The sequence below is a fragment of the Danio rerio genome, chromosome 23, assembly GCF_052040795.2.
Source record: "Danio rerio strain M-AB ecotype USA chromosome 23, GRCz13ab, whole genome shotgun sequence".
NCBI lineage: Eukaryota > Metazoa > Chordata > Actinopteri > Cypriniformes > Danionidae > Danio > Danio rerio.
Window position 1 is genome coordinate 46,997,501 of NC_141043.1, and position 26,975 is coordinate 47,024,475.

General features: G+C 37.1%; 1 protein-coding gene across 3 annotated transcripts in view; it reads right to left on the reverse strand.

The window, feature by feature from the left end:
• ctnnbl1 (catenin, beta like 1) overlaps positions 1 to 26,503 on the reverse strand; it is a 96,227-nt gene extending 69,724 nt beyond the window's left edge. Inside the window, exons 1-9 of one of the 3 annotated variants that reach the window (XR_015522727.1) lie at positions 26,355 to 26,503; positions 24,397 to 24,585; positions 21,608 to 21,714; positions 21,308 to 21,447; positions 18,711 to 18,808; positions 14,714 to 14,807; positions 8,346 to 8,437; positions 4,854 to 4,926; positions 1,975 to 2,033 (exon numbers count right to left, since the gene is read on the reverse strand). Coding sequence is in view for 2 of the 3 variants with exons in the window: in XM_087305400.1 (XP_087161526.1) it covers positions 1,975 to 2,033; positions 4,854 to 4,926; positions 8,346 to 8,437; positions 14,714 to 14,807; positions 18,711 to 18,803; positions 21,303 to 21,447; positions 21,608 to 21,714; positions 24,397 to 24,585; positions 26,355 to 26,384 (882 nt within the window). In the remaining variant the exon portion in view is untranslated. Of the gene's footprint in view, positions 1 to 1,974; positions 2,034 to 4,853; positions 4,927 to 8,345; positions 8,438 to 14,713; positions 14,808 to 18,710; positions 18,809 to 21,302; positions 21,448 to 21,607; positions 21,715 to 24,396; positions 24,586 to 26,354 lie in introns of all 3 variants that reach the window. The other 2 variants (XM_087305400.1, NM_200866.1) reach the window with 2 other exon arrangements.
• Positions 26,504 to 26,975: the final 472 nt, after the last annotated feature.

The window sequence follows — 26,975 nt, forward strand, 5'->3', positions numbered from 1 at the left end:
TATATATATATATATATAATATTTTTTTTTCAAATGATGTTTCAAATGATGTTTAACAGAGGAATTCTTTACAGTATTTTCTATAATTGTTAAATATTTAAATATTTTGAAACCTATTTTAATAGCTCAATATTATTAGCCCCTTTAAGCAATATATATTTTTGATTGTCTGCAGAAAAAAACTACTGTTATACAATGACCTGATTACACTAATTAAGCATTTGAATGTCACTTTAAGCTGAATACTAGTATCTTGAAAAATATCTAGTAAAATATTATGTACTGTCATCATAGCAAAGATAAAAGAAATCGGTTGTTAGAAATTAGTTATTGAATCTGTTATGTTTAAACTGTGCTTTAAGCATCTTCACTGTAAGAAAAAAAACTTTAGCTACAAAAAAAGTCCTTAAGTCAACTAGTGAGGGATTTCGTCCTTTTGTTTGATTAATAATGATAAAAACAGACGGCAGCAAGGATTATGCGCGCTGTCACTTTAAGAATAGTGCGGCTCTGATATCTCTTTCACATGTTTTTTGACTCTCAACTTGTTTGTTAGTTACAAAAATGAGGGTTAATATGAATAATCACTAAACACCGCGCTCTAACACAAATGTGCATGTATTTGACCATTAAAGCGCTCACATTAAGATTGCGTTAGATGCGTGTGCTCTGCTAGTCTCCGAGCCTCCGTGCTCTTTTGCGCTATTAAAAATATGAATGATTCATAGTACATCAATGAATGATGCGCATCCCGTGCTGCAGACGTACATTACAGTACATGCTTTTAGTCATTTTCACGTGAAACTGATCTTTGCAGAGCGACAAATGTGTACAGCTGGAAAGGGACGGTATATGATGCAATAATCGTTAATCTTGATTAATGGTTTTTCATAATCGTTTGAAGCCATAATCGAAATCGAAACCGGATTTTCGATTAATTGCGCAGCCCTAAATATCAGTTTTAATAATCAATAACGGCCATTATTAAAGTATAACGTACAATAAGTTTATACATTATAGCAAATAAAGGAAAGCAATCAGTCAATATACAGAATGTACGTGGTTACATTAATTATTAGCGCATGTTTGTGCTCAGCCAAAACACAAAATTTAAGAACAAGTAATAGAGTCACAAGACCAAAGTCGAGGAATATGTCGTTAGATAGAGACTAGATGAATGAAATATCACGTTTAGCAAATATAGTGAGATTAGATCCAGCGGTAGATCCTTGATGAACAGTCCAACGAGCACAGCTCTCATCTGGGAAGATATGCTGTAGTACATGGCAGAGAGTGTGTGTGTGTGTGTGGTCACGTGATGTGTTTTCAGCATTGTGGTGTGGACAGAGAGCTGTTCAGAAACGCTGGGTGAAACGCGAGTGTGGACGCGGATCATTTTCATTCTAAAGCGCTGTTTTAAAACTAAAACGCACAAGTGTAAACAGGGCCTAAATAAAGGGAGCCAATGTGATCGTGCGCACAAACATGCAAAACGCCAGATGTAAAAGCGTCATTTAATAAAAACAATGCCTCATGCTCATTTTATTTGACGCACCACGTCAAAACCTTCTCCACCAATCAGATTGGCACTTATGTTCATGCATAGAGCTGCTGAAGTTACTCCAATTTGGACACCCCTGCTTACACATCTTGTGTAAATAACCTCATCATGTCTTAAGTTAGAAGAATAATAAGATTTTCTTCCTAGTAAAAGCTCTTTATACAAAAAATCTGAATAAAATAGATTGTAAAAATAATTATTAGGCTAAAATAATAACTGTTGCCTCTCTTTAATTTATTTGCTTGAAATGATTAATAAATCATTAATTAGGCATTGTCTGGGTGCATCATGACACAATAATGCAAGTGTTTTAGATGTGCTGGTGTGTGTGTGGATGTCAGTGGTGTGTTCTGGGTCAGCGTGATCTCGGAAAACTCTCGGTGATTCAGAAAAAACACTCAGAAGCTTCTTACTGAGAGCTGCTGCAGTAGGACATCAATACCATCCATTTCCCCCAACAGCTCCCTCGTTTCTGAGAGAGAAAGACAGAGAGACAAAGAGAGAAAGAGACTTTTTTTAAATTCTATTTTATGCCATTTTTAAAAAACACAATTAAAAAAAGTAGATTTTACTGAAGCCATTACTCTTCAGTGTTTGGACTTTCAGCAGTGAACATTAAACCACACTGAACTCAACTCTGAAAACCCGACTGACAGTTTCAGTTTACTAGAACTTCTTATGTGAAGCTGCTTTGACAAGATCTACATTGTAAGAGCTCTAGAGCAGCGGTTCTTAAACCTTTTTTATCAAGTACCAAAAAAAAAATCTTCTCTCCAAGTACCACCATAATGAGCAGAATTGAAATACAGTAGCATAGTAGGCCCGGTAAAGCAGCTACGACTCTGCACAGTTCAAAAACCAGGCAGATTAATTTCTATTATTGAGAATATTTATTATTGTCAGCCACTTTAAACATTATAAATAGTCTGAACATTAACACTGTACTGTGCTTACAACAAACAAACAAAAAAAAAAATATTTAAATTAAAATGTGCTTTTAAAAGTAAGAAATGGTAGATTACTGTTCTTAAAACGTAAAAAAAAAAAAAACTGCTACTTAAATGTAAAGTATTAACATATAGTAGCCAATTTATTAAAACCTGGGGATGTTGCTGCTTGGACCTCATAAATATAGGCTATATGTCATCACATTGATATACAAATCATTTTTGATCCTTTTTAAAATACATGTAGCCTATGACATATTTGATTCCTCCGCGTACCACTTGAAGGAAGCCCGCTTACCACTAGTGGTACACGTACCACAGTTTGAGAACCACTGCTCTAGAGAAATAAAGATGAATTTAATTTAGAAAATATTAGTTCTCCATCTTTGACAGAGCACGACACCTCTTCATATATCCACACATTTGTTCAAATTCTTCAATATTCTTGACAATCTTATAAAATATGAAATCAAAATAAATTCCTACTTTAATTAGACTTGCACCACATCTCGACTAACTTCACCCTCGATTTTTTCATTTCTCATCATGTAAAATCTTTTTTTCTCTCTTGTTTTTGCAAACTTGAAATCAAAACAATTAAACTAACCAAAGAAAAAAAATATAATTAAAACAACATGTAAAACAAACATAAACAAACCTATATATGTATATATACACATACTGTAGACATATATACACAGACACATACACATATACAAGGGCTGTTTCTCAATATGCGTTCTTCAGTGGTCTTGCGTCCTCGTGTTCTCATGTAAAGTCATCATCAGCTTCTAAAGTTCAGTTTCAATACTCAACACTGCAAGAACGGAGGATGCGTGAAACTTCCCGGATGTGTTCTTGATATCAAGGATGCACTGATGCAGACTTGAGCGCCGAACTTGCTCTGGAAGTCCCAGAAGTCATTGCGATTGGAGGTGGGAAGCGCAGCATTTTATTTAGATTTATTATTAAAGTTCAGAGATTCAACTTATTTACCTCAGGAGCTTCCCTAAATGAAACGGTGAATATAAAAATTACCAAGGCAAATGCCATGTTGATGCCAGAGGTCAGAGGAGAATGGCCAGACTGGTTCCAGCTGATAGAAAGGCAACAGTAACTCAAATAAGCACTCGTTACAGCTGAGGTCTGCAGAAGAGCATCTCTGAACACACAACACGGCCAACCTTGAGGCGGATGGGCTACAGCAGCAGAAGAGCACACCGGGTGCCGCTCCTGTCAGCTAAGAACAGGAAACTGAGGCTACAATTCACACAGACTCACCAAAACTGGACAATAGAAGATTGGAGAAACGTTGCCTGCTCTGATGAGTCTGCTGACACATTCAGATGCTCGGGTCAGAATTTGCCATCAACAACATGAAAGCATGGATCATCCTGCCTTGTATCAGCAGTTCAGGCTGGTGGTGGTGGTGTAATGGTGTGGGGGAGATTTTCTTGGCACAATTTTGTCCTATTAGTACTAATTGAGCATCGTGTCAACACCACAGCCTACCTGAGTATTGTTGCTGACCATGTCCATCCCTTTATGACCACAGTGTACCCATCTACTGGCTACTTCCAGCAGGATAACGCTCCATGTCATAAAGCGTAAATCATCTCAGACTGGTTTCTTGAACATGACAATGAGTTCACTGTACTCAAATGGCCTCCACAGTCACCAGAGCTCAATCCAATAGAGCACCTTTGGGATGTGGTGGAACGGGAGATTCTCATCATGGATGTGCAGCCGACAAATCTGCAGCAACTGCGTGATGCCATCATGTCAATATGGAGCAAAATCTCAGAGGAATGTTTCCAGTATCTTGTTGAATCTACGCCACGAAGGATTAAGGCAGTTCTGAATGTAAAAAGGGTCCAACCCGCTACTAGTATGGTGTACCTAATAAAGTGGCCAGTAAGTGTATTATGCAAACAGAAACATTCATTTTAAATATAATTAATCTAAATTAATTATTTGACAGCACTAACTTCTTTAAATGTATTTACAATAAATACAGAGCATCTCTGCTTTTTACATTTATAAACCACACCATCATTTCTAGCAGAGCTGAGAGTTATGCATACAAAATATAAATGCATGAATATTTTTATTGAAAAAAAAAGCAGCACTTACAGACAGGATATGTCAAGCTAAAAGCTGCTTGCATCTAAATGAAGCAAGGAACTTGTCAGTGGAGGTCTACATCAATGGCCTGATTTGCATGCTGCATTTTTGTATTGATGCAAAAAGGCTTTAAAAGCATTTGAGTGTGTAATTATTGATGGCGTGAGTCTGTAATAAAGCAATGATTCAGACAGAGCGCTCCGTCTCTTATTCAGACTTACTGTCGTTGTTTTGCAGCAGGATGGCCAGTATTTCACTGCAGTACAGCTTATTGGCGTCAAACGGCATCTTGGCCTGTTCGGGAACACAACAAACACACAATTTGAATGGCTTTGGCAGCGGTGTCCCATTCGATCTGTTCTCTATTGTCAGTGTAATTGCGCTGCTCTGGATTGGTGGAAGTCTTCAGGGAGCATTAAGACTCGAGCCGCATGACGCTCTTATTCAGCAGCCAGCGCTAAATCTGAGGAGGATTTCACCTCGCGTGGAGGAAAAACAGGGAGAACGGTGGCAGCAGGCCTGCAGCTCTTAGTAAAAGCTCAAAAACAAATAAATGATAGAGTTAAATCTCATCATAATAGACAGCTATCAGTCCTTTGGGGCATGGCAATCAGGCATTTAGGGTGGGGCTATCAGTCTTTTAGGGTGGAGCTAGTAGTCATTTAGGGAGGAGTATCAGTCCTTTATGGCATGGCAATCAGTCATTTAGGGTGGGGCTATCAGTCCATTAGGGTGGAGTTATCAGTCCTTTAGGGTGGAGCTAGCAGTCATTTAGGGAGGAGCTATCATTCCTATAGGGTGGAGCTATCAGTCCTTTAGGGTGGAGCTAGCAGTCATTTAGGGAGGAGCTATCAGTGCTTTGGAGCGTGGTAATCAGTCATTTAGGGTGGGGCTATCAGTCTTAGGGTGGAGCTAGTAGTCATTTAGGGAGGTGCTATCAGTCCATTAGGGCATGGTAATCAGTCATTTAGGGTGGGGCTATCAGTCTTTTAGGGTGGAGCTAGTAGTCATTTAGGGTGGGGCAATCAGTCCATTAGGGTGGAGCTATCAGTCCTTTGGGGTGGAGCTATAAGTCATTTAGGGAGGAGATATCAGTCCTTTAGGGTGGAGCTAGCAGTCATTTAGGGAAGAGCTATCAGTGCTTTGGAGCGTGGTAATCAGTCATTTAGGGTGGGGCTATCAGTCTTTTAGGGTGGAGCTAGTATTCATTTAGGGAGGAGTATCAGTCCTTTATGGCATGGCAATCAGTCATTTAGGGTGGGGCTATCAGTCCATTAGGGTGGAGTTATCAGTCCTTTAGGGTGGAGCTAGCAGTCATTTAGGGAGGAGCTATCATTCCTATAGGGTGGAGCTATCAGTCCTTTAGGGTGGAGCTAGCAGTCATTTAGGGAGGAGCTATCAGTGCTTTGGAGCGTGGTAATCAGTCATTTAGGGTGGGGCTTACAGTCTTAGGGTGGAGCTAGTAGTCATTTAGGGAGGTGCTATCAGTCCTTTGGGGCATGGTAATCAGTCATTTAGGGTGGGGCTATCAGTCTTTTAGGGTGGAGCTAGTAGTCATTTAGGGTGGGGCTATCAGTCCATTAGGGTGGAGCTCTCAGTCCTTTGGAGTGGAGCTATCAGTCCTTTGGGGTGGAGCTATAAGTCATTTAGGGAGGAGATATCAGTCCTTTAGGGTGGAGCTATCAGTCCATAAGGGTGGAGCTAGCAGTCATTTAAGGGGGAGGTATCAGTCCTTTGGGGCATGGCAATCAGTCATTTAGGGTGGGGCTATCAGACCTTTAAGGTGGAACTATCAGTCATTAAAGGTGGAGCTATGAGGGCTTTAGGGTGGAGCTATCAGTCGTTTAGGGTAGAGATATCAGTCCTTTAAGGCAGAGCTATCAGGCCTTTAGGGTGGGGCTTTGAGGCCTTTAGGTAGAAAGGACCTATCAGTCTTTTAGGGGGCGGAGTTAACAGTTATTTAGAGAGGGACTATAAGTCCTTTAGGGCAGAGCTATCAGTCTTTTAGGGTGGCGCTATCCGTCCTTTAGGGTGGGGCTATCAGTCCTTTAGGGTGGGGGTATAAGTCCTTCAGGGCAGAACTATCAGGCAGTAAGGTAGAAAGTCTTTTAGAGCAGAGCTATCAGTCCTTAAGAGTGCGGTTATCAGTCATTTGGTGTGGGGCTATCAGTCCTGTAGGGAGAAGCTTTCAGTCCCTTAGGGCGGAGCAATCACTCCCTTAGGGCGGAGCTATCAGTCCTTTAGGGTGGAGCTATTAGTTCTTTAGGGACTGATAACCAGTCATTTGTGGTGGGGCTATCAGTCCTGTAGAAAGAAGCTATCATTCCTTTAGGGTGGGGCTATGAGAGCTTTAGGGTGGAGCTATCAGTCATTTAGGGTGGAGCTATCAATTCTTTAGGGCAGAGCTATCAGGCCTTTACGGTGGGGCTATGAGAGCTTTAGGGTGGAGCTATCAGTCATTTATGGTGGAGCTATCAATTCTTTAGGGCGGTGCTATCAGGTCTTTAGGGAGAAAAGAGCTATAAGCCTTTTAGGGTTGAGCTATCAGTCTTTTAGGGCGGAGTTAGCAGTTCTTTAGGGAGTGGCTATCAGTCCTTTAGGGTGGGGCCATCAGGCTTTTAGGTTGGGGTTATTAGTCATTTGGGGTGGGGCTATTAGTCCTTTAGGGTGGAGCGATCAGGCTTTTAGGTTGGGGTTATTAGTCATTTGGGGTGGGGCTATTAGTCCTTTAGGGTGGAGCGATCAGTCTTTTAGGGTGGAGCTATCAGTCCTTTAGGAAAAAGCTATCAGTCCTTTAGAGCGATGCTATTAGTCCTTTAGGGCGTGGCTATCAGTAATTTAGGGCAGGGCTACAAGTCTGTAAGGGCAGGGCTATCGAGACTAGGCATGGGACGATAACCCTTTTCAAGGTATACTGCGGTTTGGAAAAGTCAAGGTTTTAAAACAGTCAAGATTTTTTTTTTACTTTGACAACAGTATCTACAGCAGAAAACATATCCAAAGATGCCGTTTTTACATTGTAAAGAAATCAGTGTTTAATCAGTGAAAGTAATAAAGACAGCAGAAGTCAATGATTTTTTAAAAATTATTTAGCCTGTCATGTTTACTGTAACAATATTTTTTAAATGTTTCTCAAAATAAAATTTACTGTTTTCAAGGAAAAAAAAGTTGTTGTTTTTTGCCCAGACATTTAAAATGTATATATGTATATATATATATATGTATATATATATATATATATATATATATATATATATATATATATATATATATATATATATATATATATATATATATATATTTAGAGCAGTAATCACAATACCGTCAAACTATGATATTTTTATCTAAGGTAATCATGCAATCATGCATCAATCTTCCTTAATTTTGTTAGCAACGCACATTTTCCAACGATCCAATAAGTTGGAATAAAGGATGAAAAAAGCAGCTACTTCTTTTCTAATTTCAAAACCATTTCAATTGGATTTTCATCACAATATGGAGAAATTAAACAAAGTTAACTTTGGTTTCATGATGACTTTAATGCAGGAATATAAATGCATAAAGAAACAACCCAAACTAAACTCTGTGCGTAGTTCAGTGTGTGCAGTTTGCTGTTAGAGACTGTGTATCACTGATAAACTCATCCATCAGCGAGCTCTAATGAGCGGCTCATGTGCTGTTCTCCTCCATTAGGACTGAAGCTCTCGTCTTACCTTGATTCTCTTCAGCAGCCACTGCATCAAACCCTGCTGCGCCGCTTCTGTGCACAGACCCGGACGAAACTCGGCCATGTTCTCGATCACAGCTGCACACACACACAGAAAACATGCTGTTACTGTACAAACACACACACACACTTCAGTCAATCCAGTGTTATTATGACCTAGTTTTTGCAGCGTCTGCTTCACCTCGTTGCCATGATAACTGATGGAGACACTGCAGTGAGATATGAACACATTCACAGCACTTCTAACACTTCACAATAAGATTTCATTAGTTCATCCATCTACTAGCATCAACTAATTGTGAACAATACTTAAAGAACTTATTAATCATAGTTTGGCATTTACTAATGCATTGACATCTAAATCCTTGCTTGTTAATGCACCATGAGTTAACAAGAACTAACACAGAATGACTGTATTTTCATTTATTACAGGATTTCTTCATGTTAGTTAAAGGTAGTTACCTTTAACTAACATGAAGAAATCCTGTAATAAAGGTATTGTTCATTGTTTGTTCATGAAACTTCATCGTAAAGTGTTGCCAACACTTCTTAAACACTGATCCATGCAGAAAAAGCACAGGAATTATTATATATTGGGTCTGGACCATGTTGATGTTTGAACTACAGTTACAGGATTAGTTTAACGGTGGCAAAACTAAACCAGCACTGTCAGCCTTTGTTGGTAGCATGACAGGAGCAGTAATGTTAAATGTGACCCATAAATGTGACAGAGTTTATTGCTCAATAATAAAAAAAAAATGTTTAAATGTTTTAAAAAGTAATTTCACAGGAAGTCAAATTGTTGGAGGCTCTGTGAATCATTATACGCTAACCAGATTTTGGTATACATAGCATTTAAACAATATCCTAAAGACTTCAATTGATTTCAGTTTGGAGGTACTTTATTTGGGTACGCTGTCAATGGATTGCTTGGAAAGAAAAAACAAATATAACAGTTGAAGTTAGAATTATTAGCACCCCCCCCCCACCCCGTTTTTTTTCTCCCCAATTTCTGTTTAACAGAGAAGATTTTTTTCAACACATAATAGTTTTAATACATTTTTTTTTCTAATCATAATAGTTTTAATAACTCATCTCTAATAACTGATTTATTTTATCTTTCCCATGATGACAGTAAATAAAATCTGACTAGATATTCAAGACACTTCTATACATTTCAATTTTTTTCAAACTGTTTTCATTTTAGCTAAAATAAAACATATAAGACTTTCTTCAGAAGTAAAAATCCTGATCAGACATACTGTCAAATTTCATTCCTATGCTAAACATAATTTTTAAAATGTAAAAAAAAAAAAACTAATAAATTTGACTTCAACTGTTGTGTATATTAGGGATGCCACGGTTCTCAATATAATATTGAACCGTACGTTATGACCTCCATGGTTCAATACGCGCTTGTGAACTGTTTTCTTGGTTTTGCGTTTAAATTAATTTATGTGCGTTTTATATCTCCCTGAATTGACTGTGTGTGCCTCTAAATCCATGAGCTGAGATGAGGAAACTCCACCCTGCGAGTAAATATCCAATCACTAAGCTCTAAAGTTAGGGGGCGCTTGACCATCATTCCACACTTTAACATGGCGAGCAGCGGTGAAGTGAGGCTCAGGCAACAGTACAAGGAAGCGCCGGCGAAGTGAGGTAACAGTACGAGAAAGCGACGGCGTCTTTCAAATCTGCAGTGTGAGGACATTTCGGTTTTGCCGGTAAGTATAATGCCAATAAAAGAAAAAACAGTGAACTAAAAATCACTGTTGGCAAGCATTGTTTTACACGTATAACCATGACTGCACATCTGCAGCGCATCACCCAGCAATATCCCTGTCTGAAGGCAGGACAGCAGAAAAGGTAATAAAGTCCTCCAAATAGCAACAATCCCTCGCTGAATCTTTCCAGCAAACATAACCAACTGGTTCCGAGAGACACATAAAATAACAAAGGCAGTGCGGGTGTTTATTGCTAAAGATTTGCAGTCGTTTTCGGTGATTGGAGATGTGGGCTTTTGTCATCTTATAAAAGCACTCGGTCCGTGTTACAGACTACAGTCTCGCATTTTTTCAGCACAGAGATAAATAAGATGGTTTATTTATGTTTACTGAAGTACAAATATGTTGATTTGAAATGGACAATTTATCTTTATTAACTTCACATGCGTGTTTATTTTCAAAGTGTAGGATTTTATGTGTTCCCCAGTTTGTACATGGGCGACCAGCAGCTGTGAGATTTCAGTGTTCATTTTTTTTATACAATACACTAGCAACTACTGTACTTTTCTTGGCTTTTAAGTAAAACTAAATGAGTATTGCATTAAATAGTTTTTATTTTTTTCTCCTTAACCTCTTACTGTTCCTATTGCCTATAGAATAAAAAAACATGCGTCAAGCCAAAAGAACCGAACCAAAAACAGTGTTAAAAAAAACCAAGAAATGTATTGAACTGTGAGCTAACTGTATTCCTAATGTATACAGTCATCCTTGCTTTAAGTAAAAAAGCCATTATCAGATGCTGGTATAAACCTAATCCACCACAAGTGGCAGATTTGATTGATGTTTTGAAAAAAAAAAATACATTGTGCATAACCAAAAACACACATTTGTTGTCTTTTGGTCCAAATGGATTGAGAAGTAATGTTTTTTTTTTGCAATAGAATTTTAAGATTTATTTTTTACTGTAAATGTTGCTTCCATTCCTCCTTTAATTTTTCTGTATCTCTTTGCAATAAAACTTAAGTAATAATAAATATTTTATATGTTATAATAATTTAAAAAATTTTCATAGTAATTTAGTTTGAGCTCCTGAGAAATCTTCTGTTCACCAAGACTGCATTTATTTACTCAAACACAGTAAAATCAAGAAAAACTTCTTGATCAAATCATCATATTATACATGCATATTAATTTCAAATATGACGAAAGAAAGAAACTCAAAGATTTAAAATTATTGACTAAATTTTCTGTTTGGGAATGAATTACCCTTTTAATTTAGAGGTATGATGCAAAGCAGGTTCTTTACTGATAAATATATTATGTATATTATGTTATGTTATGAGGTCAACCTGTGGTAATGGATTTGATATATTTGGGAACGTTAACTGATTGTAAATTGATTTTTTTTAGGTGACATGGAGGTTCTCTGAACATTTTAAAAGAGTACATTTGTTAACGAAATTGAGAATTTTCTGTTTGCCAAGGAATTTTACAGAGTGCTTATATTAGCTTAGCGAAAGCATGTTCTAGTTTGAGTCCCGGCTGGGTCAGTTGGCATTTCTGTGTGGAGTTTGCATGTTCTCCCCGTGTTGGCGTGAATTTTCTCCAGGTGCTCCGGTTTCCCCCACAAGTCCAAACACATGCGCTATAGGGGAATTGAATAAACTAAATTGGCCATGCTCTATGTTTGTGAATGAGTGTGTATGGGTGTTTCCCAGTACTGGGTTGCAGCTGGAACGGCATCTGCTGTGTAAAACATATGCTGGATAAGCTGGTGATTCATTCGATTGTGGCAACCCCTGAAAAATTGATCATTTTCAGTTTGCCAAGAAATTTAATAATAAATGTAATAATAATTTTTAAAATAATTTAATAATGAATATAATAAAGAGCTTATATTAGCTTTTAGCGCCATTATAACAAAACATTCTGATTTGAAATACCACTTCATTTAAAAAATGAGTTACTAAAAAATACCTAAACGTAATTTTTGTGCCTCGGGGCCTGAGAAAATGTCACCAGTATGAGTAAAAATCTGAACTTGAGCCCAGACCATCATTGAAAAAAAAAATCCTTTTTGTCGAACCCGGGACACACAATAAGAGGGAAAGAGCGAGCAGAGAGAACAGCTCTATATGACACATCACAGGGGAGTTTGAGCCTCATCTGTATTATAAAAGACTCTGAAGACACCTGATAACTCAATCAGAGGCATGATGGGAGAAAAACCTCACAGCGGATGATGAGTGGGAGGAGAGAGAGAGAGAAGTGTAGGAGAGAGAGACATTACACAAACTGGAACAGGAGAGGAGGATGGGAAAGAGGAAGACGTGGTGGAAAAGTGGTGTTTAAATCCATTGAGTCAGAGCATTTATCTCCCTCTGCAGCTAAAAGCTTCCCTTCCAGAAGCAAACCTGCGGATGCCAGACATTCACAGCGTTTACAACACACAAAACGGCTCTAGAGGAGAACAGTGCTGCTTTTACCCGTCACAAAAAGTGTTACATGGCACATGCTTGCATAAAACACACAGACACTAACTTATATCATCAGTGGCAAGCAGAAGGAATTTGACCATCTTTGAGAATAATACATGAATATTATGTAAATAGTGTTTTTGTAAACATGTATTTTTATTTTTAATCACGTTATTATTATTGTTTTTGTACTTTTATCAATATTTTTCAATGTTTCAGATCATTATTATTATCTATTTATTTTTTATTTAGTTTTATTTCAGTTTCCTGCAGTTCTGTAAGCTGCGTTGTTATTATACGCCAAGTTCAGTGGTGTCCGAACTCAGTTCTGGAGGGCACAGTTGAGCTCCAAGCTTCTAGTATACCCAGGAGCTTGATTAGCTGGTTCAGGTGTGTTTACTTGGGGTTGGACCTAAAATATGCAGGACACCAGCCCTCCAGGACCGAGTTTGGACACCCCTGGCCTAGTTGATGGAGGGCAAAAAGGAAAAAACTCAATAGATATATATTTGGGGGGGGGGGGGCACACACACTGATACATGTGGACATACTATAAACATACTACAGGGTGCAAATTACATGCGGGTTTTGGAGGGTCTGACCACCCTAATTAATGCTTGATCCCTTCTCTTACAAGAGGTCAAAAGGAGTATGTAGACGTCTGCTATTTTAATAGTGGAAAACACTTTGCACTGATCTTTACCTTCAATATTAATAATAATGAAAAAAATATGTTAGTATAAACATAAATATGACTGTTCCTATAATAGCTCACACCATTGTCAATGCATACAGCAGGCTATATGAAAAAACTCAGTCAATGGTCTGAATTTGGTAGATCTAGCCGATAGACAAAATAAGCTTTAAACTAAATATTAAATAGATATATATATATAAATGAGATGTAATTGAATTATAAAATATATATAAAATCTGACAAAAGTCTTGTCGCCTGTCCAAGACTTTCCAAGACAGTCATCTGGAATGAAGAAGAAAGCCTTCCTGCAGGACTCCCAGAGTTCATCAACATTCCTTGGATTCATCTTCAATGCCTCCTTCATCTTACCCCAGACATGCTCAATAATGTTCATGTCTGGTGACTGGGCTGACCAATCATGGAGCACCTTGACCTTCTTTGCTTTCAGGATCTTTGATGTGGAGGCTGAAGTATGAGAAGGAGCGCTATCCTGCTGGAGAATTTGCCCTCTCCTGTGGTTTGTAATGTAATGGGCAGCACAAATGTCTTGATACCTCAGGCTGTTGATGTTGATCATCCACTCTGCAGATCTCTTGCATGCCCCTATACTGATTGTAACCCCAAACCATGATTTCTTCTTCACCAAACTTGACTGATTTCTGTGAGAATCTTGGGTGCATGCTGTTTCCAGTAGGTCTTTGCAGTATTTGTGATGGTTGGGATGCAGCTCAACAGATAATTCAGCAGAAAAATCCACCTTCTGCCTTCTGATTCAACTAGAAGTTATTATTTATTATCCTTCTACAACTGGACTTCGTCAAATCGACAACAAGACTTTTGTCAGGTAGTTTATGTATGTGTTTATACAGCCCCTAAAACCAATGAAATACTTTTGGTTTATATAATTTGTATCTTAATTTTATACTATTTTTGTTGGTCAATTATCTACAAAGAAGGAATAAAAGTTTGATGGCATGAAGTGCGCTTGAGATAATACTTAGGCAGTGATAATAAAAAAAATAAATAAATATACGTTTTTTTAAATGACATTTTTAAATTACTTATTAATGATAAATATTATATAAAATACAAATTAATATTTATTTTATATTATATATTATTTGCATTTAATTATATTACTGATCTTTTCTGTGCATGAATTAAATGCATTTATTTATTTAGAAGTTTATTAATTATTTTTTAAAATAATTAAAATCAATCACTTTGTTTTTCACAATTTGTTTTTAGAATTTATTTATTTAGCCAATTATTAATGGCATTTTAATAATTAACTAGTTTCCAAACAGCAAGAAACAAACACTGAATAAAATTAAAAAGCACAGAACTGCACGTATAAACAGCTCTTTGTTTCTTAGCGAACTTACACAAACCCACCATCAGCCAATCAGATTGACATGTGCATTAATTAGCTGGCTGGAGTGTCTTTCTGTCTTACCTAAAGTGTTGTAAACTCCATCAGCTTCCTCCTTCACAGTCTCGTCCAAACGCTCCATATTCTGCACCATGAGAGCCACGACCTGACCCTCCAACTGAATAAAAACACACACATCAAAACTATTTATTCAAGCTAATGATGAATTAAATACATCCCAAGACCGTCACCCATAAATGTAACAGAAAAGTTCAAAGTTTAATAATAAAAATAGTTCATGGCAGGGCCGCACAATAGATTGTTTGAGCATCAATATCTGCAATAGTCACATCGTAGGATTATATTATTTACTTACTATTAAAACAAAGATATTGTTACATATTATATTCATATTTTTAATTTTTATACAATGATGACCATGTTGTCTTATGTATGATTTTATGTCTGACCTGTAATACTGTAAAGCTGGATTTATACTTTCGTCTGGCACCACATCGCGCACCTCACAAAACGGATAAGGCTTTTATACTTGATGCGCTTTATTTATTTATTTTATTTATTTCTACAGGGACAATGTACAACATGACATGTTGTGCCAGAGTTAGCTATAAAGCTAATTTACATCTGTAGTCCCTGGGCAGGAAGTAACAAATTTAACAACAATAACCAATACAATATACACTTACAGTACAATAAATACAATACATCATGTGAAAATAAAGCGAAATCAAATCAGTGGCCGCATATTTGATTTTGTTTAAGCCAAATTTTAAGAACAGTTTTAAAATGATTAAAAATGGTGTTGTGATACTCTTTAAAATGACAGGGGGCGGTCAATTGAAACTACTTGACTACTTACCATAGTCAAGTACCAAGTCAGATGAATAAACAGAGAAGTAGAAAGTTTGCGGAACTAGGTCATCTCATTAATTATTATTGAACATTTTTAACCAATTATTTTTTTATAAATTATTTTAAAATTTATAAAGATTTTTATAACTATTCAAGATTTTTTTTAATCAAACTTTGATGTATCACTCGCTTTTGTTCATATCTCGGACAGTTTTACCTATTAAAGTTTATTGAAATATTAATGACAAGAGAACAAAAGTTGCTCTACAAATATAAATATATATTTTATAGCAGGAATAAAAGCAAAAAAAAGTACACTTACTAAAATAAATACTGTTTATATTCATATATAATTTTTATTTATTTATTTTTAAATCGCAAAACTGTCCACAAATTTCTGAGAATTACCACCACAAAATCATGGCAAAATTATTAAAATAAACTAGGGGGTCTAAAATATGCATGCCTATGTGTGGCTAAAGATATTTACTAGATTTGATAAACCAGAGTGAAGTTATGTTTTAAGGGAAGAGAGGTAACTATTACACAGGGCTATGTAACTTTGCATTTTGCTTTCCCTTAACGATAAAAACTGCAAGATGCCTTAACTTGTACTTTTTTTTAATAATATTCAAATGTGTTTGATGATCTGAAACATTAAAGTCCAAAAAACATGCAAAAAAACAAACAAACAAGAAATCAGTTTTTCACACCGCTGTATATGATAATAAATATGCACACACACACACACACACACACACACACACACACACACACACACACACACACACACACACACACACACACACACACACACACTACATAAACACAAACTATTATTAGCTGAATCAAATAAATAAATAAATAAATCTTTTCCAGCCTATTTGACATCCTGTTTGTGGAGCTGCTGTATAAATAGTCATTCAGAGGTGTAAAAGTGTTTGCTTGAATGTGAACTCAATCAGATCCACACGACTCAATCAACCTCTGATTGTTCCTGTTTCCTGTGCCTGAAAGCGTCTGATTGCATATCCACAACATCAGTCTGGCTATTGTTAAAAGGATAGTTCACCCAAAATTGAATCTTATGTCATTTACTTGTTTCTTTCTTCTGTTGAACAAATAGGAAGATATTTAGAAGAATGCTAACCATTGACTAGTATTTGTTTTCCTACTATGGAAGTCAATGGTTACGGGTTTTTAGCATTCTTCAAAATACCTCAACAGAAGAAAGAATCTCAAAAGTTTGGAAACACATGAGGAAGAGTAAAGTGTCCAGTTTACTAATGGCCCGTTTCCACTGAGTGGTATGATACTTTACGGTTCGGTATGCTTTTATGGCCGTTTCCACTGTCAAAGGGTACCTAAGGCCGTACTCACACTAGGTACAGTTGCCTCGAGCCGGGCCAAAGCACGCTTGTCCCCCCTTCGTCTCCCCCGACGGCCCCCGCTCACACCACAAACGGGCTTGGGCACGCTTACGTCATCGCTGCTGGGCTGTTCTGTAGGAAGCGCTCTCTCACTCAGCAGCACAGTGGAGATTTCTCTAGTTATATCGTTTCAGTCGCTTGATATGCCGTCAAATATTTCGCCAAACAGTCCTTAGGGATGCGGGGACACGCAGTCAGATATTTCGCCGAACAGATCCGCCACTTTTGGCGCTCATAAACAATCATAAAGCTCTCGTGCTGCAGGAATGAGGAGGTCTGCTGAAGCCGCGCAGCTGTCGTGCAGTGAGGAGTTTGCGTCTTTAATAAACTACGGCAGTTTGCGTTCACTGAACAGTAAGAATGATTAATAAATCCATATGAAACAGCCCCTTAAAAGTCACGTCTCGCTTTCAGTTTCGGGCTTTGGCGCGTTTTGCATGCTGTTGGATGGCATAGTGTGAGTAGGCCCTAAAAGTGAACCGTACTGTACCCCTTTTTAGTCACCCTTTGCAAAGGGTACCTAGCACAAAAAAGGGTACCAACAGGCTGAGCTAGACACGCAACTGAATGCTATAGGTTAACAGATGCATCACTAACAGAAGCAGAACAATGAAAACAAAGGAAGCAGCATTTTTTAACGAGCTCAGCATATAATAACGAGCCATGGTCGACCCGAGCTCAAACAAACCTTGTCGTTGTCTTGATGAACATCCACAAAGCCAACAAGAACAAAATCTACTGTGTCCTGTTGTTGTTTTATAAGTCTGTGTAAAAGTGCGAACGGTTTTACTTTCTCCAAAGTGCTCGCTATGCGTCTACATTTAAAAATGAATGAACTTCTTGAGCTCATATTAATAACATGCTTGTGATCATTAAAGTGTACTGATATTCGATCCTTTCAGAAACGAACAAACACAAGAGTAAAGCCGGAATGAAGCTTTCTGCAACCTAAAAGATGAACAAACTGCCATGTTTAACTATTATCATCACCTTTTGGACTATTATGAACCCAGAATGACAGAATCCCTCTCTAACAGAGGTCAGATGTGGAGGTGAAGATTAAAGACACAGATGAGAGGTTTGCACTGACTGTGGGCGACAATGTTTTGTGTTGTTTCTGAACCCAAATAAGGACTAAATGTATGCTGTGTGTAGTTTTACTGTAATTGGTAACATATCGGAGACTGTAAGGGGCTAAATGAGTTCATACGATGCATTTATTTATTTATGTTTATACAAATTTATACATAAACGCAAACGTTACAATAGGCTATTTTGCACTGTCATTGATCTACGTAATCTATAGGTTACTACTGTAAGAAAATATCAGCATTCGGTACATACTTTCAGAATTACCGTTGCTTGAAATGAGCCGATGTAATTCATAATATATGAAATAAACCTGCTCGCCAGTCTGTTAAAACTCTCCACAAACCCTTTTGCCCATTTTTCTGATTGAAACGGCAATTTTACTACATCCAATCAGCTCGCAGTTGAAAGAAAAACAAGCCACGCCCACTGTTTACTCATTTTCTGTTTCTCTAGGAACTGCATCACAATACACAAAAATAAAAAATGACCGCAGCTTCCAGACTTTAAACAGTGAGTAAATTTCCTTAAAATGTTCCATCTTATTGACACAAGTATGTTGTTCTCTTATAATTCTGCATTCCTCATGATTATATAATGTCACTGTGCTGCTGGACGCTGGTGAAGCAGCCTGTAATCTCCTGTAATGCTGTTTTCTCTGATGATGACAGAAATGAATGTTTTCTTACCAGTGCGTCGATAAGCACCTCTGCTCCCTCCTCGCTCTCATGAAGTGTGTCGATGTCTGTCAGCTCCTGCAGCAGATCCACCACCGCGATGCTGATATGTGAATCAGGTTAAGAACATAGAATATTGACCAAAAGACTAAATAAAAGACAGAAATGCACAGACTTTTCTTATAAGCATATAAACAAAGTATGCATGCACATTTGAAGTCTGATTCGCCCTCCAGTGAATTGTTTTTCTTTTTCAATTATTTCCCAAATGATGTTGAACAGATTCAGGAATTTTTCACAGTATTTCCTATAATATTTGTTCTTCTGGAGAAAGTCTTATTTGGTTTTTTTCGGCTTGAATAAAAGCAGTTTTTAATTGTTTTAAACCCATTTTAACGTCAATATTATTAGCCCCCTTAAGCATTATTTGTTTTGGATTGTCTACAGCAGGGCTATTCAATTAGATTATCATTGGGGCCGGTTCATGAAAAGCATCCCAAACGAAGGGCCGGAGAGATATAACTTGCTATACGAGTGATGACACAACTGCATATAAGAGCCAATATGCTGTATATTTTTGCTCCTTATGACACCCACGTTGGCTTTTCCTACATTAAAATGTTTATATATTGTATTTTGAAACTACATAATATCAGTGACATTGTAAAATAGACTATTTATTATTATTTTTTTTTTTTACAAACATTCAAATGTTGTATTTCAGAGCACAACAAAAGCAGTGCATTACTAAAGTAAGCTTCTTCTACATACAGGCACACTCATATGTTATGTTTTGAACTGCATAACAATTAGGGATGCAACAATTATAGATTTTGGTTGTACAATTATATTGTCGGAAGAACATTCATGGTTTCACTGTTATCACGTCTAAAGTTCAAGCTTTATATTAGGTAAGTAGCTATTTGGATTAATAGTTGTTGCCATCTGCATTCATGCATAGATAATCATTTTAATAATAATTCATCTAACATATATTTTGTTTACATTGCACTGAAAGGCACGCACAACTCTCACTGTGGGATGTTTTCTACTGTGTGCGCCCAGAAAGACGCAAGCGTGTCACTCTGCTGGCGACCGCATATTGTCATATATTCTTACATTAGAAATAACAAATTTGAAAGTGGAAAAGACGTGATATGGGAACGGCCACTGCAATAGTTAATCCTTTTTTTAGTTAATATTTTTTAGTTAATAGTTAATATTTTGATGTCTTGGTCACACTGTTTGGAGGACCGGATTCGGCCCGCGGGCCGCCAATTGAATAGCCCTGGGGCCTCATTTATCAACGCTGCGTACGCACAAAAACTTTGCGTACGCCAGGTTTCACGCTCAGAATCGCTCACGTTTGGATTTACTAACGATGAACTGAACCTGGGAATGTGCGCAGCTCCACGGCAGCTTTTTGGCCGGCGTACGCACATTTTTTGTGCGTGTGTGTTTTATTTCCATTGGCGACTCCTAGAGGCAGTTGTGTTAAATTGCACTCTACAAAGTGTCTGAGCCTTGCAATGGCAGCTGTATGAGACGGGTTCATCTAGCAGGTATATAAGGTTTCCATACCATACAGTTGACCAGCCAAACATTAAAGCGCAATTTGCAGCGGTCGCCTGTTTTCCCAATGTAATCTGAGCTATCTACTGCTCGCACATTGCTATAAAGACACTATCTGAAGATGAATTTGCATGCGTGAATCAGAAACATTTCCATTCAATAAATGTGCAAATAAAATATGATGCACAGACTTATTAATGATTCCTACTTGTCTTTCTCATGATAAATAGTTGGCAAAATCTGATATGGAGGGGGGGGGGGATGTTTTCATCAGACCCTGGATTCGAACCGAGTTCATGTTTGAACGTGTCAAAACATGTTGACGGGCGTTTTTCGAACTGCGCCACTGAGACTGTTAAGGACACTGTAACATTTTACACCTATAAATCACACTATTTCTTTTTAATTCACTCAGCGCGATGTTCAGACCCAACTGTGTTAACCGCATCAGCTAATCTCTCCCACTCTATTTTTTTCTTTTGTTGTTAATTCCGGAGAACAAACTTGCAAATAACACAGCTTTTCTCCGGTCTACCTCCGAAAGCAGCACCTCCAATTCACATTCTGTTCAAAGTTTCTCTTCTTGCTTGCTTTTGCCTTTGCTTTTTCGTTGGGTTTTGCCAAAGTAGAGTCATTTGCATATTCATATGGGGGAGGAGGCAGGGAGGGGTTTTGTGCTCGTGCATGTTGCGCTCAGTTTCACGTTCCTTCGGATGTACAAAAGAATATGCGTGAGATTCGGCGTACGCAGTGTTTCATACATCTGAATTTTTTTCTGCGTACGCACATTTACAGCTTTGTGCGTACGCAATGTTTTAGTATGATTTCCACGCAAGTCTTCGTCCATGAGGCCCCTGGTCTACAGAAATCACTGTTATACAATGGCTTGCCTAATCACTCTAAATTTACCCTAATTAACATAGTTAAGCCTTTAAATGCCATTAAGCTGAATACTAGTGTCTTGAAAAATGTCTAGTAGAATATTATGTACTGTGATCATGGCAAAGAGCTGTGATTGGCTGGTCATGTGAGGATATCAGTGTTGTCGTGGCTGAGGAGGCCGAGCAGAGACTGAACCGCATTCAGCTCCACCAGCAGATGATAAAGCTCTGGAATGGTGGCGATGACGTGCATCTCCTGGATGATGTCATTGAGATCAAGCTCCGCCTCCATGAACCTGCAAACAACAGGAAGTGATGTCACTGTGCCAATGAGGAACTCCACCATAATAATAAATCATTTTTGATCATTTTCTTTTTGGTTAGATCTTGCAATGTTATATGGAGAGATTTCTTTTATTCGTGTAAAATATTTGTGACATTAAAACGTTGCCTCACTTCTCCGGGTTGTCTGGGAACTTGATCCTGAGCTCCTGGTTTTTGTAGGACCTCTTCTCGAAGGTCAGGATCATCTTCTTCACTGTGCTCTCATCCACCAGCTCTGCCTGTGAACACGAACACACAGTAGGACGCAAGGTCAAAGATCACGGTTATCATCTATAGACATGAGCATGTCCACGAGTTACACACAAGACTGGCTTCAGTCCCGTTCAAAATCCTCTTCTGCTTGACAATAGCCCCTTTCACACAGTGATACCGGTAAATATCCGGAAAATTTACGGAACGACTTTACCGGTATTTTCAAAAAAGCGCTGTTCACACAGGCGAGGACGTTACGGAAATTTTCCGGAAAAGACCGTTTACACATCCATTCCAAAATACCGGTAAATTCTGACATCATTCACCACAAATGAGCCTTAAACGGCTGCGCTTGTATTTGTAAACATTTGATTACTAATAATATTAAATTACAAACTCTGTGGATGATCAATATTGTGAACAACTTTCGCAGGAACACTATCGCATGTCGAGATGTTCATAATATGTGTGTGTGCAGGCGCTCACAGGCTGTTTCATGGGCACACGCAAAGCTTGAAGGTAAACAAACAACGGCTTATCATAAGCATCTCATCGATGATTATTTACACAGTTGGCATTAAGAAGAACATATAAACGTGATCTGACTAACTTCTAGCAGCTAAATGTGTCTGGAAAAATATTCAAAGGCTTTTATTCTCATAAACCGCCTTTTATTCTCATAAAATTGCCGGCAATTTTCCGCAAAGGTCTGTATGTGTGAAAGGGGCTAATGTTTACGTTTTTGTCCCTTTTCATTTTATGTCAAATGTAATTGACAATTAGTGGGTGACACCGTGGTTCAGTGGTTAGCACTGCTGTCTCACAAGAAGGTTGCTGGTTCGAGTGCCAGCTGGGTCAGTTGGCATTTCTGTGTGGAGTTTGCATGTTCTCCCTATGTTTACTCTGGTTTCCTCTACAGTCCAAACACATGCGCTATAGGGTGTATATATACACAAGGGGTTTGGTTGCAAAACGCGATGAACGCCTTTTTTTGACATTTGGATTTTATTATTGGAAATCACTGTTCAGATGTACCTTAATCTATGTGTGTTTATTATTATTATATTATTATTATTATTATTATATTATTATTATTATTAGTGCTGTCAATCGATTAAAAAAATTAACTAATTAATCGCACCTTTTTAAAAAAATATCACGATTAATCGCGATTAATCACATTTAAAAGACTGAAACTTGTAATTTTGGCTATTTAAATGTAAAATTAATGTAAACGCAAGACAAAACATATTTCAATTCAAAATATACTTGTTTATTAGAATTTTTGTTTAACTTGAAACAACATACCCACAATAAACCATCAAGATCCTGCTTGACAGCCATATTTATTACAGAAATTAAAACACAGGCATGTTAATGACATTTAAATATCAAAACAATCAATGCCAATAAAGAAAACATTGATTTCCATGTTGGATTCTAAGTGGACTGCCAAAAAAATGCCAAAATACAGGAATTGCAGATATGGAAAATGAAAAATTATAATAATAAACTATTGAATACAAACTGTTGCACTCATTGTAAAGTTTTATTGCTGTGAGTTGAGAACATTAGTTATAGAGTAGAAACAATTTTGCTTAATCCTTCTTTACATTCATCCAGTTGCTAGGAGTATCCCGCAAGTGCACAGAGACTCCCAAATGCCCGCAAATGAATGATAATTTCTTGCAAACCGGTCGTTAAATACATTGCACACCCGTCTCGCCCCTACTCAGATACGTCGCTTACTCCACTCCTGACACCCCTCAACAGGCCTGACACAGACACACACACATCCAGACACGCACAACGCGCTGCAGACGTTTTGGCCCCAACGCCCCTTCCATACTGGAGCGACTCCCTTCAGATTCAACACGCATGATCACGTTCATCAAATTTGCTTAAACTAAGCGTCCTAAAGTATTACTGTATTTCACAAGGATTCTGACACAACAACGCGAAGCATACGCTTTCATTGCGTTTAATGAGGAAACAGAGCTGAAAGGCAGAGTAATGCCCTGTCTTTGACAGCTCGCGACTTCTCCAGACGTTCTGAGTACATTTACATGAGACACCAATACTCCGATTTTAATATGATTAAGATAATACTCTTATTAAAAATCTACCGTGTAGCCTTAAAAGGAACCTTACCTTAAAGGAACACCGAGTCACGAAATGCGGAGGATTTTCTTTCTGTTCGCCATGCAGTATCAACTTACAACAGAAGTCGAAAGTTAAAAATGAAACACCCGAAATTGCAGGAAACTCTGGATAACCTGTGATGCAACTAATTGATTTATACTGGAACTTGCCTTCAAAAAGTGCTTCCTTGGTCTTATCCACATTTATTGCATGCTGAACACACATCCACCACAACAGGAAGTAAAAAAACCTGAACTGCGTTAATTGCGTTAATTTTTTTTAACGCGTAAATTATTTAAAATTAATCGCATGCATTAACGCGTTAATTTTGACAGCGCTAATTATTATATTAAAGGAAATACTGTTAAAATTCCTAGCTCTGTTTAATATAATTTGGGAAATAGTTATTTCAAAAAAAACTAAATTCTCAGGAGCGCTAATAATTTTGACTTTAACTGATAATCGTTTTGAATAATCGTGATTACAATTATGACCAAAATAATCCTGATTATGATTTTTTCCAAAATCGAGCAGCCCTAATTAAAACTATACAAGTGTGCTCTGACCTCTGGATCTTCTCCATCCTGATCCATCAGTCTCTCCAGAACCTTGTCTCCGTCTCCAGCTGTGGGCTCTTCAGTGTTATCCTCTGACCGCAGCAGGACCCGTCCCGCATCTCGACCCGCAGCCTTCTGCTTGCTTCTGGATTCCTCATGACTGTCCCCATCTCTGGGTCTCTTTGCTCCACGGTCAGGCTAAAAAACACACACACTTCATCAATGATTTCTGGGAAATATGGGATGTTTTGTATTGCTTTTGTCTCTTTATAACAAACTAGTTTAAAATAACTAGTTACAAGAACACTAACTTCAACACAAAAGTCTCGTTTGCATTCATATGCAGCAGTCTACAAATTACAAACTAATATAGTGATGTTTTTTTTTGTTGTTGTTGATTAAGATAATTTATAAAGAAATTAATTGTTTTAATTGTCTTTTGACTGAATTTCCCAAGAATATTACAAAATACAGGATATTATTACAGTTGCAAATGTAATACATTTATAATTACTGTATTATTTTATTGAAGCTTATAACAATTTATATTGTGTTGTCCCCTAAATAAATGTAGACAACCAGCAACATCTAATTCAAGAAAATATTGCTTAGCTGCATATTTAGTTACAAACTAAAGCAAAATACACAGTATAACCATTTTTCAGAGTGATTTAAAGTATATTTAAATTAAAAAGTAAGCTTTTTTGTCAATAATATAATATATGGATGTGATAATTACTAATAAAATACTACTATATATCTTATATAAATTACTTTAGTGTTTTTGAACCATGAGTACTTAAATTAATCTGTTTGGCAATTCAATAGTTGTCAGTGTCATTTTTGAACAGACAACTTGTGACATGCTCCCTATATTGTTTACCACACTACTTTGAATATCCGGTCTGAAATTGCATGAAAATGTGCCTCAAAACAACATTAGAAGCTCTAATTACTGTAATTGACAGTGAACCATTCTGTATTTTGAGAATCATTGGCTGATAATTTGACTTCCCTATTTAGGATTTGCAAAGAACAATTTTCTCAAATTATATTATTAAGGAAAAAGTCTGAATATAAAACCAACTTCAGCCCAATCAAATGTAGTAGATAGAGGTAAAGTTGGTTTATATCGGGATATCCAGACATTCTCCTTAATAATATAATTTCAGAAAAGCAGAAATTGTAAATAGGCAAATCATATTAGCAGCAAATGACTATTAAAGTACAACACTGTTCAGAGAGAAATAGAAAGTGGTAATGTTGTTTTTATGTCATAATTGCAAGCTAATTCCGATTAAATATTTAAGGTAACATGGTAAAAAAATATAGAGACTGGTAAATGAACAAATGTGTGAATATAAAACCAACTTTACCTCTATATGTAGTAGAATATACAAAACACCCAACTACAGTTTATATTATATACTATAAAATCTTAAGTATACTACAGTATTTATGACAGTTTAAAACATAAATAGTATAGTGTAACAGTATGCTGAAGCATTCATTAACATTGAATTGTGAATACTATAATACAATTTACTACAGCATAGATCAAAACACTGTAGTGTAACTTATACTACAAATTACTAACGTACAGTGCCGTTTTTTCTTTATGTGGGACAGTAATAAACGTCAAAAAACGTCTCGTATATCTTTGTATAAACATGTTACTTTATATTAGGGACTCATAATTAAATCTAACAGCTTTATAAAGACAAATATTAATGAAATGATAAGTATTGAAATCAACCCATGTCTTTTCTTCTCAAAACACATTATGTAAAGCCTTAATCTTCCTAAACCACATTACACACATATATAGCACGTGGAATCATTTAAAAAGCGGTTTATTTATGCCTTAATGGACAACGTAACGTTATATCATAATTTAGCCATCAGCTACAAACAGTGAGTGGTTTATCCAAATAAAGCTGACGGAGAAACATTACAAGCACAAGTACCTGATAATTCAGCAGCTCTCCAACATCCATGATGACTGCTGTCTGCTTTAATCCTGAGAAATGTGTATTTTTCAGCGAAAGTGTGTGAGAAACACGCTCGTCGACTAAAAGTTGTTTTCAGTTCTTCGCGCGACAAACCGGCGAGTGACGCAGGAGTGACGAAATAAAACAGCGACACCCGCAGACGAGGAGACGCACACTACACAGTACAGTACACACTACACAGAGCTGAGTTTTCCGTCATGAATTTATCGTTTCATACAGTTAACGATAGCGGAAACATGTATTAAAATGTACATAAAGGTCATTTAAAAAGTAGCCTTTACGTCTGCTTTACGCCTTCAGATGTAAACAAAGTTTTTCTGCTTTGCTACATTCCCACGTGACAAATATTTTAATTATAGTAAATACTATAGTGTTTTTGAACTATAGTAAAGTGTATCATACTGTATACAATAGTATCTACAACTGGTTAAAGTTCATAATTGCTTCAGCACTCGCCTTCTGATATAAAACGTAGCTATGCTACATTCCCACGTGAAAAATACTAATTAATCCACAGTAGGCCTAAGTGCTAGTGCTTTTGAACCATACTATAGTAAAGTGTAATATATAATATAG